This window comes from Oncorhynchus mykiss, chromosome 7, assembly GCF_013265735.2.
Source record: "Oncorhynchus mykiss isolate Arlee chromosome 7, USDA_OmykA_1.1, whole genome shotgun sequence".
In the NCBI taxonomy this organism is placed as follows: Eukaryota; Metazoa; Chordata; class Actinopteri; order Salmoniformes; family Salmonidae; genus Oncorhynchus; species Oncorhynchus mykiss.
In genome coordinates this window covers 47685459-47699268 of record NC_048571.1, presented here as the reverse complement: position 1 = coordinate 47699268, position 13810 = coordinate 47685459, and the positions used below count along the sequence as shown (strand labels likewise).

Below are 13810 nucleotides of genomic sequence, written 5' to 3'. Positions count from 1 at the left end.
CCATTAAAAGGTCATTTGCCACCTTCACAAGTGCAGTCTCAGTGCCTTGATGGAGTCTAAAACCAGACTGAAGCATTTCGTATACATTGTTTGTCTTCAGGAAGGCAGTGAGTTGCTGTGCAACAGCTTTTTCTAAAATTTTTGAGAGGAATGGAAGATTCGATATAAGCCGATAGTTTTTTATATTTTCTGGGTCAAGGTTTGGCTTTTTCAAGAGAGGCTTTATTACTGCCACTTTTAGTGAGTTTGGTACACATCCGGTGGATAGAGAGCCGTTTGTTATGTTCAACATAGGAGGGCCAAGCACAGGAAGCAGCTCTTTCAGTAGTTTAGTTGGAATAGGGTCCAGTATGCAGCTTGAAGGTTTAGAGGCCATGATTATTTTCAGCATTGTGTCAAGAGATATAGTACTAAAACACTTGTGTCTCTCTTGATCCTAGGTCCTGGCAGAGTTGTGCAGACTCAGGACAACTGAGCTTTGAAGGAATACACAGATTTAAAGAGGAGTCCGTAATTTGATTTCTAATGATCATGATCTTTTCCTCAAAGAAGTTCATGAATTTATTACTGCTGAAGTGAAAGCTCAGTTGGGGAATGCTGCTTTTTAGTTAGCTTTGCGACAGTATCAAAAATAAATTTAGGATTGTTCTTGTATTGTATCTGTGTCTGTTAAAACAAGCCACAGGCTGCAGTGCTCCGTCAGATGATCAGTGACTCGCAGGTGTCTCCTCCTAGACACTACTCTACTGTCTATCCCTGCAGAGTGGAGAGGTGGCTGCCAGGTGGTGGGTCTCGATGACCTCATCGTGTTTGTAACCAGGTGCTGTGATAATAGAGCCTACCTGAGGGAGATAACAGTAACTGTCTGCACGCGCACATTAGCATGATGCATATGGGGTGGGAATAGATGTTTCAGATCACTGAACAGGCCCTTTGGAAGTAGAATTTAAACCCCTTCAGGCATTCTTATGAGCTGCCAGATCCTGGACTTCTCCTGGCCAAATGAAATCAGTGGTGGAAAAAGTACCCAATTTTTGTACACAAGTAAAGATACCTTAAAATAAAATGACTCAAGTAAAAGTCACCCAGTCAAATACTACTTGATTAAAAGTCTAAAAGTATTTGGTTTGAAATGTACTTAAGTATCAAAAGTAAAGGTATAAATCATTAAACATTTCTTACATTATGAAAACCAGATGACTATATATACACGTGTGTATATATATATACTGTATATAGATATATATATTACATTTAAGGATAGCCAGGGGCACAGTTCAACACTCAGACATAATGTGTTTAGTGAGTGCCAGATCAGAGGCAGAAGGGATGACCAGGGATGTTCTCTTGATAAGTGTGTGAATTAGACCATTTTCCTTTCCTGCTAAGCATTCAAAATGTAACGAATACTTTTGGGTGTCAGGGAAAATGTAAGGAGTAAAAAGTACATTATTTTCTTTGGGAATGTAGTGGAGTAAAAGTTGTCAAAGATATAAATATAAAGTAAAGTACAGATACCCCAAAAAACTACTTAAGTAGTACTTTAAAGTATTTTTATTTAAGTACTTTACACCACTGAATAAAATCCAGGGACTGCTAAGATCCAACCTGGTAACAACATACCACAGTACATCCCAAACATTGTACCTTTAGGCTGTATAATGTATTAACATAACATTATACTCTTCAATCTGAGCCCCAGATAGAGAAACAACCATCTTGTGAAAATATCCTATTTCAACATTTGTTTGCTTTGCAGAGAAACAAGGTCCAGCCAGGCAAGCGACCTCTCATTTATTATGCCCATAACTGTGATACCGTCTCTAGGTAAATGTGGATCCTATGTAGCCCTGGGATCTTCTAATGGAGAGCACAACCTCAGTGGTATCACCCAGGTCTGAATGTTTTTTTTTTGTAAGAAGGGTTGACAAGCTGAATGTACCGAGCTGTCTGTTTAAACTGCTAGCACACAGCTCAGACACCAATTCATACCCCACAAGACATGCCATCAGAGTTCTCTTCACAATCCCCAAGTCCAGAACAGCCTATGGGAGGCGCACAGTACTACATAGAGCCATGACTACATGGAACTCTATTACACATCAGGTAACTGATGCAAGCAATTTTTTATTAAATTTTTTAAAATACACTTTATGGAACAGCAGGGACTGTGAAGGGACACACACATGTACAGACACACACATACAAGCGCTAGCACACTCACTCTACACACATGTACATTGTAATATTGTTACATTACATATAAAACAAAAGATAATACATACATTTCTATACCTTTTGTATTGTAAATATGTTGTGGTGTAATAATGTTATATGATGCACTGTTTTATCTTTTGTTTTATATGTAATGTAAGTGCCTTAATGTGTTTGGACCAAAGGAAGAGTAGTTGCTGCCTTGGCAGCAGCGAATGTGGATCCCTAATAAATACAAAACACTGTACAAACTGAAATGTGTTAGTCACATGCGATGTCTCAATTAGGCAGAGGGGGGCGCTGAAACATTCATGGTGGACGACAAGTTTACTATTCCCTTTTTCTGTCACAATTCTCTTGAAGAACAATCGCAATCTTCATTCTGAAGTGTCACTTTCAGAGAGGAGAGGACAGTATGAATTGGGCGTGTTCGGTCACAGTGCTACAGTATACCAGTTAGGCTATCTACGTTGGAATACTTTCTTATTCTGAGCTACAGTCGCCGAGGATTCAGTTGTACCTTCCAGTCATCTGTAGTACTTTGGAGTAACTGCTCTTCAGATACTTGTTTAAACGGTCGGTAAGATGAGTCAATTTAAATGGAGTAATTTCTTATGCAACTACTGTAGGCGACTCGATATTGGTTTACACTAGACTGTGGACAGTGTAATACAATATAATTGTAAGAGACATTGTTGCCAGTTGCTATGTGATTTTGGTTCCAGACAGATACAACTTGATAAAGATTTGTATTTGTCACATGCGCCGAATACAACGGGTGTAGACGTTACCGTGAAATGCTTGTAATGAGCCCTTCCCAACGATGCACAGTTAAAATATAATAACACAAAATTAAATAGTAACACAAGAGTAATAAAATACACAAACATATAGCTATGGAGTACCCGTTGGTACGAGGTGATTGAGGCAGGGTCAAGTAACCAGGCATCAGCATAGATAACAATATGAATAAAGAATATAGTGTGTGTGTATAGAGTCAGTGCAAGATAGGGTCAATGCAGATAGTCAGGGTAACTCTTGAATTAACTGTTTAACGTTAGCAGTCTGACCGAAGTCGCCCTAAAAAATGACAAAAATACAATTATATTTAGAAATACTTTACCGGTTGTACATGCGGTAGGAGGTGGAGATAGGTTATCCACAGAAAAGGGCTTACTTGACTTTTTGCGGCGCCGGTACTGGCAGACCATGGTTGACCAAAATGGTTGACCTTTTATCCCATTATAAGACGGTCCATTCCAGTATTCTATATCCCAAAACTATGGTGATATCACTGAGCTGGATGTTGAATTATCGTTAAAAAATGCATAAAAAATATCCCAACGTTTTTTTAATGATTCCATGTTTTAGGGTGGTTTCACAAGAGAACACAAACATCCTAAAATGAATTTATTTCAAAATCTGTGTATACCTCTACCCAGAGATATGCCTCTGCCACTACCTACCTATCTGTCACTTATTTATACATTAGAACCTTGAAAGCCATGCTTTGAGTGTGACAGCACAATGGAATGACTGTGACCTCACATTCTCATAATATACGTGAATAATCACAAGGATAGAATAATAACTTATTTACTTCTTTCCCTGACAGGGTGCCTGCTAGTCACACAACAAGGATCATTGTTCACTTTAGAAGATGAATGGAATTTAAAGGAGATGGGAAGGAAAAGTTCTTCATAGTGACACGGGGGAAGGTGAGAAAAGGCTTCTCCAGAGGATGTATCGGCCGTGTGGAAGCAGTGATGCATAAGGGAGAGCTGATGGGACTGTTGTACGGAGGTGGCAGCAGTGGGAATCCTAAGAGCGGGGACATGGTGAAGAGGGAGGACACGTACCCCCTCACCCGACACCAGGCCCAGCTGCTGCTCTTCGTGTCCCCCTCCAGCAAACGCCTGGAGCTCCTGTGTAACCCCCAGCTCTTTTCAGCCATCTGTGTACTGTCTCAGGATGACTTGGTAGTGGTTAAGCACAAGAAAGGTCACCAGCCAGGCCTGGTTCGGAACCTGATGCTGATCGGTAAGAAGGAGAACCAAGGGGACCTGCTGATGCTGGGCTTTGAGGTTGAGTTTGTGGTGAGTATACAACTTCTACAAATATGGCAGGGAATGGATTCCAGCATTTTGTCCAAAGTATAAGCATATAATCAGGAATTTCAACTGTCTGTTTGATCCTCTCATCAATAAGAGAAACCTTTTAGCCTATTGATGTCACAGTATGGCACACTGTGAGCTGTACCTGTCAAGTACACTTGAACCTCTCATTGATTTATAGTACATGAGTGACAGCAGGAGACAAGAATGTTCCTCTCAGGGGAAGATCCAAAATGTTATCTGATTAGTTACAGCAGTTACGTAACATCTGAAACTTGATAACATTATCTGAGCAATTGGCAGTTGCTCGAAAGCAGTTTGTTGTATTTCCAGCTCGCCAGTAAAAATTCTCAGCACAGCTACTGTATGGGATTGAGTGTACTTGATTTACTGATTTAGCGTAATTGTCCTGTTTCCTTTCCCATTTCAGCAGGACTCTGATCAAACAGTGTCCCCTAAGAAGCCAGCTCCTCTCCCCCTGTTCAGTGCAGCAGACATTGTCCAGGTTGTCCCAGCATACTCTGTAGGCATTGGCCCTCGCTGGAAAGACAGTTATTCAGAGGGTTAGTACTATACGTTTACCTTCTGGTGTTCAATGCCCATGTATTGTCATGGATTAGTATGCAAGCACACAGGCCTACATGTATTTGTTTACCAAATATGACACATTCACCTGGTTTTTCTAGTTATACAACCCACTAGCCTACATCAGGGATGCAACTGGCAACTGGCAGCCCCCCTCTTGTAGGAGCGTCAGCCAATTTATTTTGGGGAGGGGGGGAATCAGTCAGGTTCTCAACTTACTGTTGAGAGTTAGAATAGTAAAATACACAAGGTACAGTTTTGAAATGTGGTTGTGCATCAGCAGTCACTCAATTAGCCCATGTTAGCTCATTTATTTTAGATTGGTAAGTTAGTCTAGCGAACAGCTATCTAAACTTGTAGTAAGCATGGTCGAATTACCAACCGGGGTGGGGCCCATTGATCATCAGTTATCATATTAAAAATGGCAAACATTTGCCTCCTCCCTATAGCAAAATGTGTAGAATTCCAGGAAATTTGCTGTAAAACTGCACAGTTTTCTCTCCGCCCCATGGCAAAATGTGTAGAATTGCAGGAAATGAACTTTAAATCTTAAAATGTTTCTCTTTGCTGTCACGAGGGGGGCTGCTAAAATGTTTTGCTCGCAAGGTGGGGGTATGTAGCCCCACAAGCCAAAGTTGCCCATCCCTGGCTTACATACTGTACATATTTTATTGAAAGAAAGCAGAGCAATGGTACCAGGAAAATAATATCAGCTTTCAGAATCCTGTGGCTTGGTCTCATTTTAAACATGCTTTGCAAAGACCCATGGTGGCTCAGTTTGTAAAGCATGGTACTTGAAACTTCAGGGTTGTTGCTTCGATTCCCACCGGGGGCCAGTATAAAAAAGTATGACAATGTAAGTTGCTCTGGATAAGAGTGCCTGCTAAATGACTAAAATGTAAGAAGACAGAATTCTTTGAATGATTATCATCACTTTCAAAGTTAATCTGTAGGACTTGCTGTGAATTGGTGCCCCTACACGCAAAAGATCCCACCCTCCCCCTTAGAAATATTGAATGGCAAAGAGCAGTACCTGTGGCTAGACAGTGGGGCATAGAGCAGTTCTTATACAGAACTGGTAAAACTGGCCGAGGTGCTCTGGAATGTAGCAGCAGAGCGCCATCACCTGCTCTGAACTCTCTGCATACCTCTTGTGGAGATAAACAGACATGTTTACCACAGGTCAGTCTCATGACAAGGAGAGAAACCATGTGATGTGTCATTTTTACCCCTCTTCAACTTCTTCTCCCCCAGGTCTAAACAGAAAGGCGGTGTCACCTATCAACTCCATGCCTAATATGGGATCTCGTGGACAACAAGTGAGAGATATAAACCATTTAGACCAGAATGTCACCCAAACCCCAACCCAAAGCCCGTCACACCACCCTTTTGAGGTGGGATCCATGGTGGAGGTAACATCCAACACTGGGATAACTGTATACGGGGTGATCCGTTGGATGGGCGTCCTTTCAGAAAATAAAAACGACTGGGCCGGAATTGAGCTGGTGAGTGTAAGATGTGAACTGTGTAGGCAATGTTCTTGAGCTGGCCTATTATTCTCCCCTGAGATGTAAATATCTCAATCAGTTTTGATTCCTCAGCAACTCTTTTGTGGTTTTACCATCAGGATTATGAGGTGAATAATTGCTCAGATGGGACGTATGGAGGCCAGCAGTATTTCACTTGTAAAGGGGGCAGGGCCTTGTTTGTGCCCCTCACAAAGTGCAGTCCAGATGGAAGGTTCTTATGTCCCCCCACTGAAAAGGAGACCCTCAAAGCAACAGATATCCCCCCAGGTTAGACACCAATTATATAGGTCCTAATCCCACTAACACACACATAAACAGTGTTGATAGGCTATTATTACAATGCCATAACCAAATACGCATTATTTTGCAGCTCCCACCCTAACCCAAACACACATTGAATCAAACACCAACCAACAGCATATATAAAACATGTACCAGTTGTATTTCTATTATAAGTAGTACTTCATAATGTTTTTGTATAAGTCGTTCCATTGGAGGAAACAGATGAGAACGTCCCTCCTATACCTGAGTCGGAAGCCCTGTCTTTGCTTGTGGGCAAGATGAAGGGGATCCAGGGGCACTATAACTCCTGCTACCTCGACGCCACTCTCTTCAGGTAAACTTAACTCAATCCCCTCTGGTCAAATGGTTTTTCTGTAGGTCACTGTTCCTAACTCTCATAATTGTATGAAAATGAGACACTATTTATTGGGCATGTTTTTCATTGAGCCCAGTTTATTGTAGTAAAGGACTACTTCTCTCCACAGTCTGTTCTGCTCATCTATGACCCTGGACAGTGTTTGCCACAAACCAGATGGCACAGAAAAGAGCATATCTTGCTCTCTGAAGAAAGACATTGTCAACCGTTTGCGCAGGTATAAACATTGTCTGTGCTTGCAGTTTTCTAGATCCTCTTGACCCTCATGCAGGCCTGTATTATCAGCTGGTCTTCAAATAAGGGCGTTATGACATTGTAATTCAACCTAGACTGAAACACAATAGCCTTTATGTGGTTGTAATGCATGTCTGATATTACTCTGCCACATTGGTAGTGTATGTTCAGGTATATGCACTTCATATGAATGTGCATCTCTGTGTGTTTGTATTATGTGGAAGTGTGCATCCTTCGTGTGTGGCCACCAAGAGTGACAATAGTGTGTGTGTTATCCACAGACAAGGTTTTGTGCCTGCTGAGAGCGTAATGAACTTCCGCAAGCAGCTCGGGTGTGACACCTTTGTAACAGAAGAGAAAGGTACGCACACACACTTCTCAGAGTGCTGATTCCATGGGTCTGAATTAGGATTTTTAAAATGGCTGCAGTGTCTCTGATTTCACCTAAATGGTGTTATCCTGCCTCCATGCAGACCCTGAAGAGTTCATCACAATCCTTCTACAGCGGGTGCTTTGCATGAAGTCATTGCTTAAACTCAGGTTTGAACCAGTTCACCTTTCTCTAGTTGACCTGACCAATATATGTTCTCTTCCTTGCATGTTATGCTGTAGGCCACTTATTTCTCCTTGCGTCCCCTCCTCACACTTCTTATCTCCATTCTCTGGGATTCTGAGTGTCTGTTAGACCTTATTTGACACTGCCATGACTGAGTTGCTTAGCGTGATTGTTCTCTGGGCCTCAGGTCGAATAACGACACATCTCAGGATGCCTACACATTCCAGATTATTCTGGATAAGGAGCAGGTGACACAGACTCCCACTGTCCAGCAACTCCTGGATATCTCCTTGCTGTCTTGTGGCCTCAAGTTTGAGGAGGTGGGTGATACTGTGCAAAGTTATCTAAGGAGCAATATTTACAAGGCCTTGTAGTCAGCGCACCTTTTGTTTAGAAGGCAATCACTTTGTTTTAATATTTAGGCCCTGTGCAGTCAAAAACATGATTTTCCTGTGTTTTATATATATTTCCACACTGTGAAGTTGGAATAATACTGTGAAATTGTGAAAATTATGATAATGCCCTTTCAGTGTAAGAGCTGTTTGAGATGACTGCCTGAAAATTCTGCCTGTTTTGATGGGATGGAGTTTTATCTTAGTAAATTGACTTAATAGACCAATAGGAAATAGAGTTCCAAACCTCTCTACCAATAACAACTTGTTTTCTGTTTTCCCCTCCCCACTCAATCCACCCCCAGATAGTCCTAGCAAAATTATTGCTTGAGGAATTGCTCTTAACAATTTTAATTGAAAACAACCACAGTAAGGCAGAGTACTTATTTGTTACCCAGAAATGATTTGATATTCAGATCAAAAAGGCTCCATTGGACCGTTAATGTCTCTAATATGTCCCTAAGATCCCATCCTGCCTCATGGTCCACATGCCAAGGTTTGGGAAGAAGTACAAGATGTTCCCCTACATTATCCCCTCAACAGAATTTGACATCACAGATCTTCTATACAACTGTGAGTTTCAGCACAATCGCATAATCACACATCTGCCACGTATACCTATGAATAAAAGTAAGGCCATGCAGTAACTCCCTAAACTGTCTTCAGGTTGAGTGACACCTTTCCACCTTCTTCTCCCATCAGCCCCCCGAGAATGCTTCCTCTGTGGGCGTTTGGCAGAGTACGAGTGCCCCCAGTGCCTACAAGACCGCAAGCTCCAGCCAGGAAGAATCAAACAGTATTGCACTACCTGCAAGACAAAGGTATACAGTAGGGTCAGAAAGTACTGCCACCCCTTGATAAAGATGAGCAAAAATGACTGTATAATATAAATAAATACTGAGCTATATTGTATGGAGAAAAAAAAGGAAATTATATTATTTTATACAGATGCAATTGCTCAGAGAAATGTTGTTTAACAAGTAATACTTTTTTCTCTCAAAAAATGTAGGGGTCAAAATGATTGACACCCCTGTTTTCCATACCTTGCGAGGATAACAGCATTGAGCCTTTTTCTAGAATGTTTTATGAGTTGGAGAACACATTGGGAGGGATCTTAGACCCTTCCTCCATAAAAAAATCTTTACAGATCCTTGATATCCTTAATCTGCGCTTACTGACTGCCCTTAACCAGGGCCCCAGGACCAGTGGAAGCAAAATAACCCCATAACATCAAAGATCCACCACCATATTTTACAGTAGGTATGCGGTTCTTTTCTGCTTATGCATTCTCCTTTCGATGCTGAACCCACCACTGGTGTGTGTGGCCAAAGAGCTTTACTTTCATGTCATCCAACAAATGTAAACTCCAGGAGTTTGGCTAAACGGCATTGGCACTTGGATTGGAACCGGTGCTATGGTCAGATGCCATGAAAACAGAGCTCTTTGGCCACACACACCAGTGGTGGGTTCAGCATCGAAAGGAGAATGCATAAGCAGAAAATAACCCCATACCTACTGTAAAATACGTTGGTGGATATATGACATTATGGGGCTATTTGGCTTTTTTTAGCATACAATATAACTCAGTATTTGAAATATTTATTTAATGCAGTCATTTTTGCTCATCTTTATCAAGGGTGTCAATCATTTCAGACCCCACTCTACACAGTTAAGCAGCATGACTGAGCTACAGCTTTTCTACCTGCAAGTATATTGATTTAGTCTCGTTTATCTAACTGAATCTCCCTTTCTACTTTCCCTCTTCCCAATCCTCCATCTCCACTTCTCCCTTTGTGACAGGTGCACATTCATCCCTCTCGGCAGAGCCACTGCCCTAAAGCCCTGGCAGTGCCAGCGGAGGTGCCAGCAGATGCCCCTGTACCCAGGCACAAAATGCAGTTGTTCGCTGTGCTCTGTATCCACACCAGCCACTATGTGTCCTTTGTAAAGTATGGCCCTGGCCCTCGCTCCTGGCTCTTCTTCGACAGCATGGCAGACAGATGTGGTGAGATTAACCTCAAAGAACACAGTTACAATGTATTACCAAAAGTGTGTGGACACCTGCTCTTCGAACATCTCATTCCAAAATCATGGGCATCAATATGGAGTTGGTCCCCCCTTTGCTGGTATAACAGCCTCCACTCCTCTGAGAAGGCTTTCCACTAGATGTTGGAACATTGCTGCGGGGACTTGCTTCCATTCAGCCACAGGAGGGCGATTTAGGCCTGACTCACAGTCAACGTTCCAATTCATCACAAAGGTGTTCGATGGAGTTGAGGTCAGGGCTCTGTGCAGGCCAGTCAAGTTCTTCCACACCGATCTCAACAAATAAGTTATGTATGGACCTCGCTGTCTGCACGGGGGGATTGTCATGCTGAAACAGGAAAAGGCCTTCCCCAAACTGTTGCCACAAAGTTGGAAGCACATAATTGTCTAGAATGTCATTAAATGCTGTAGCGTTAAGATTTCCCTTCACGGTAACTAAGGGGGCCAGCCCGAACCATGAAAAACAGCCCCAGACCATTATTCCTCCTCTACCAAACTTTACAGTTGGCACTATGCATTTGGGCAGGTAGCATTCTCCTGGCATCTGCCAAATACATATTTGTCTGTCGGACTGCCAGATGGCGAAGCGTGATTCATCAATTCAGAGAACGCATTTCCACTGCTCCAGAGTCCAATGGCAGAGAGCTTTACACCACTCCAGCCGATGCTTGGCATCAAGCGTGGGGATGTTAGGCTTGTGTGCGGCTGCTCGCCCATGGAAATCCATTTCATGAAGCACCCGACGAGCAGTTATTGTGCTGACGTTGCTTCCAGAGGCAGTTTGAAACTCTGTAGTGAGTGTTCCAACAGAGGACAGACGATTTTTGCGAGCTACGTGCTTCAGCACTCTGCGGTCCCATTCTGTGCGCTTGTGTGGCCTACCACTTTCGCAGCTGAGCCATTGTTGCTTCCAGCACTTACAGTTGACGGACGGACGGGGACGGGGGGGGGATTTGAAGAACTGACTTGTTGGAAAGGTGGCATCCTATGACGGTCCCATGTTGAAGGTCCCTTAGCTCTTCAGTACAGCCATTCTACTGAAAATATTTGTCTATGGAGATTGCATGGCTGTGTGCTCAATTTTATACACCTGTCAACAACGAGTGTAGCTGAAATAGTCTAATCCACTCATTTGAAGGCGTGTCCACATACTTTTGTATCTTTGTCTAAGAATCTTGTCTGTTGCCATCAAAAGTTTATTTCAAAACCTATTGAGTAGATGTCGGGTTGGTACAACATTATTCTAAAAGGAAGAACAGACCGCTAAATCCATTTCTTCTGAGGTGCGGAACAAATAATAGTAGTAATAATAGTTCCGTTCAATTGCAGACTGTTCCTTGCCTTGTAAAGTTATTTATTTGTCTTACTTGTCACTAGATACCCAGTGACTTACTTTGTCTTTGAACCTGATGTAGAGAACACTGCAACCTGACGTAAATGTCTAGTCTTATCTGTCTTTCACTTGTCAGATCCCTAATCTTCAGTCCCCTCAGGTGATGACCAGAGTGGCTACAACATTCCAGAGATCAGGGCTTGTCCTGAGGTGGGTGACTTCCTGTCTCAGTCAGAGGAGGAGCTAGCGCGGGCTGACCCCTCCCAGGCTGGAGAGCCTGTCCGCAGGCTGCTGAGTGACTCCTACATGTGTTTGTATCAGAGTGCCTCCATGGCACTCTACAGATAAAGTCAGCACAAGGCTGAGGTGTACTGGGGAGAACACAGCATTCTCACAACAATGCTACAATAACCCTGGTTTCAGAGTCGCCGTGGCGTCAATTCATTTTCACAGAAATAAAACTGATGATTAGCTGAAGACCTTGAACTTTATAGGCTTTCATGAGAACAGAGATATTCACCAAGGTCTTCTCAAATATTTTTCTTTGTTCAATAAAGATTGATTGATGAGGTTGGGGTTAGGAAGGGCAAGTGAACTATATTATTTTTTCCCCCCTCATTGCCTACACCAACCATTTCCCACTCACTGCTTGTATTTTGGCAATGTTTTATTGCTGCCAATGTTATGTAAACATACAGTATCGTATACTCTAGATCAGTGGTTCCCAAACTTTTTATATTCCATACCCCTTCAAACATTCAACCTCTAGCTGTGTAACCCCTCTAGCACCAGGGTCAGCACACTCTCAAATGTTTGTTTTTTTGCCATCATTGTAAGCCTGCCACACACACTATACAATACATTATTTAAACATAAGAATGAGTGTGAGTTTGTGTCACAACCCGGCTCGTGGGAAGTGACAAAGAGCTCTTATAGGACCAGGGCACAAATAATAATAAATCATTTTGCACTTTATTTATCCATCTTACATATAAAACTTGATTTGTTCATCGAAAATTGTGAATAACGCACCACAGGTTAATGAGAAGGGTGTGCTTGAAAGGATGCACATAACAATGCAATGGTGGGTTGTATTGGAGAGAGTCTCAAGTCTTAAATAACTTTCCACAAACAGTCTGTGTCTGTATTTCTTTTTCATGCTAGTGAGGGCCAAGACTCCACTCTCACATAGGTACGTGGTTGCAAAGAGCATCAGTGTCTTAACAGTGCGATTTGCTAAGGCAGGATACTCAGCGCAGCCCAATCCAGAAATCTGGCAGTGGCTTCTGATTAAATTACATTTTCACATAACCGCTTGTTGCAATTTCGATGAGACCCTCTTGTTCAGATATTTGTAAGTGGACTGGAGGCATGAAAGGGATAACGAATCCAGTTGCTTGTGTCCGTTTTGGGGAAGTACCTGCATAATTGCGCACCCAACTCCGGTGCTTTGCTATATGACATTTTACTTTGTCCGTAAGCTTGAGTTCATTTCCACACACACAAAAAATCATACGATGAAGGAAAGACCTGTGTGTTGTCCTTGTTAATGCAGACATAGAAGAGCTCCAACTTCTTAATCATAGCCTCAATTTTGTCCCGCAAATTGAATATAGTTGAGGAGTCCCTGTAATCCTAGATTCAGATCATTCAGGCGAGATGGGCCAGTCGTGAGAGAAACTCGACATCATGCAAGCGGTCAGACAAGTGAAAATTATGGTCAGTAAAGAAAACTTTAAGCTCATCTCTCAATTCAAAAAAACGTGTTAATACTTTGCCCCTTGATAACCACAGCATTTCTGTATGTTGTAAAAGCGTTACATGGTCGCTGTCCATATCATTGCATAGAGCAGAAAATACACGAGAGTTCAGGGGCCTTGCTTTAACAAAGTTAACCATTTTCACTGTAGTGTCCAAAACGTCTTTCAAGCTGCCAGGCATTCCTTTGGCTCGGTGATTGCTGCAGTGTACCCAAGTGGCGTCGGGAGCAACTGCTTGCATGCGCTTTACCACTCCACTATGTCTCCCTGTCATGGCTTTTGCGCCATCAGTACAAATACCAACACATCTTGACCACCAAAGTCCATTTGATGTCACAAAGCTGTCCAGTACTTTACAAATATAATCTCCTGTTGTCCTGGTTTCCAGA

The 13810-nt window shown here is 42.4% G+C and overlaps 1 protein-coding gene across 2 annotated transcripts; it reads left to right on the top strand.

Moving 5' to 3' along the window:
* The first annotated feature begins 2595 nt into the window (after positions 1–2595).
* LOC110527909 (ubiquitin carboxyl-terminal hydrolase CYLD) lies at positions 2596–12437 on the top strand. 2 transcript variants are annotated; one of them, XM_021609513.2, is made up of 14 exons: positions 2596–2790; positions 3830–4310; positions 4759–4891; positions 6168–6418; positions 6541–6709; positions 6926–7058; positions 7210–7317; positions 7616–7695; positions 7808–7874; positions 8078–8210; positions 8747–8855; positions 8985–9103; positions 10083–10287; positions 11822–12437. In XM_021609513.2, the coding sequence occupies exons 2-14, from the start codon at positions 3879–3881 to the stop codon at positions 12007–12009; spliced, it is 2127 nt and encodes a 708-aa protein (XP_021465188.2). In that variant the 5' UTR covers positions 2596–2790; positions 3830–3878; the 3' UTR covers positions 12010–12437. The 2 variants fall into 2 exon arrangements, with proteins under 2 accessions (XP_021465188.2, XP_021465190.2); XM_021609515.2 differs by having other exon boundaries at positions 11798–11938.
* The last annotated feature ends 1373 nt before the right edge of the window (positions 12438–13810 follow it).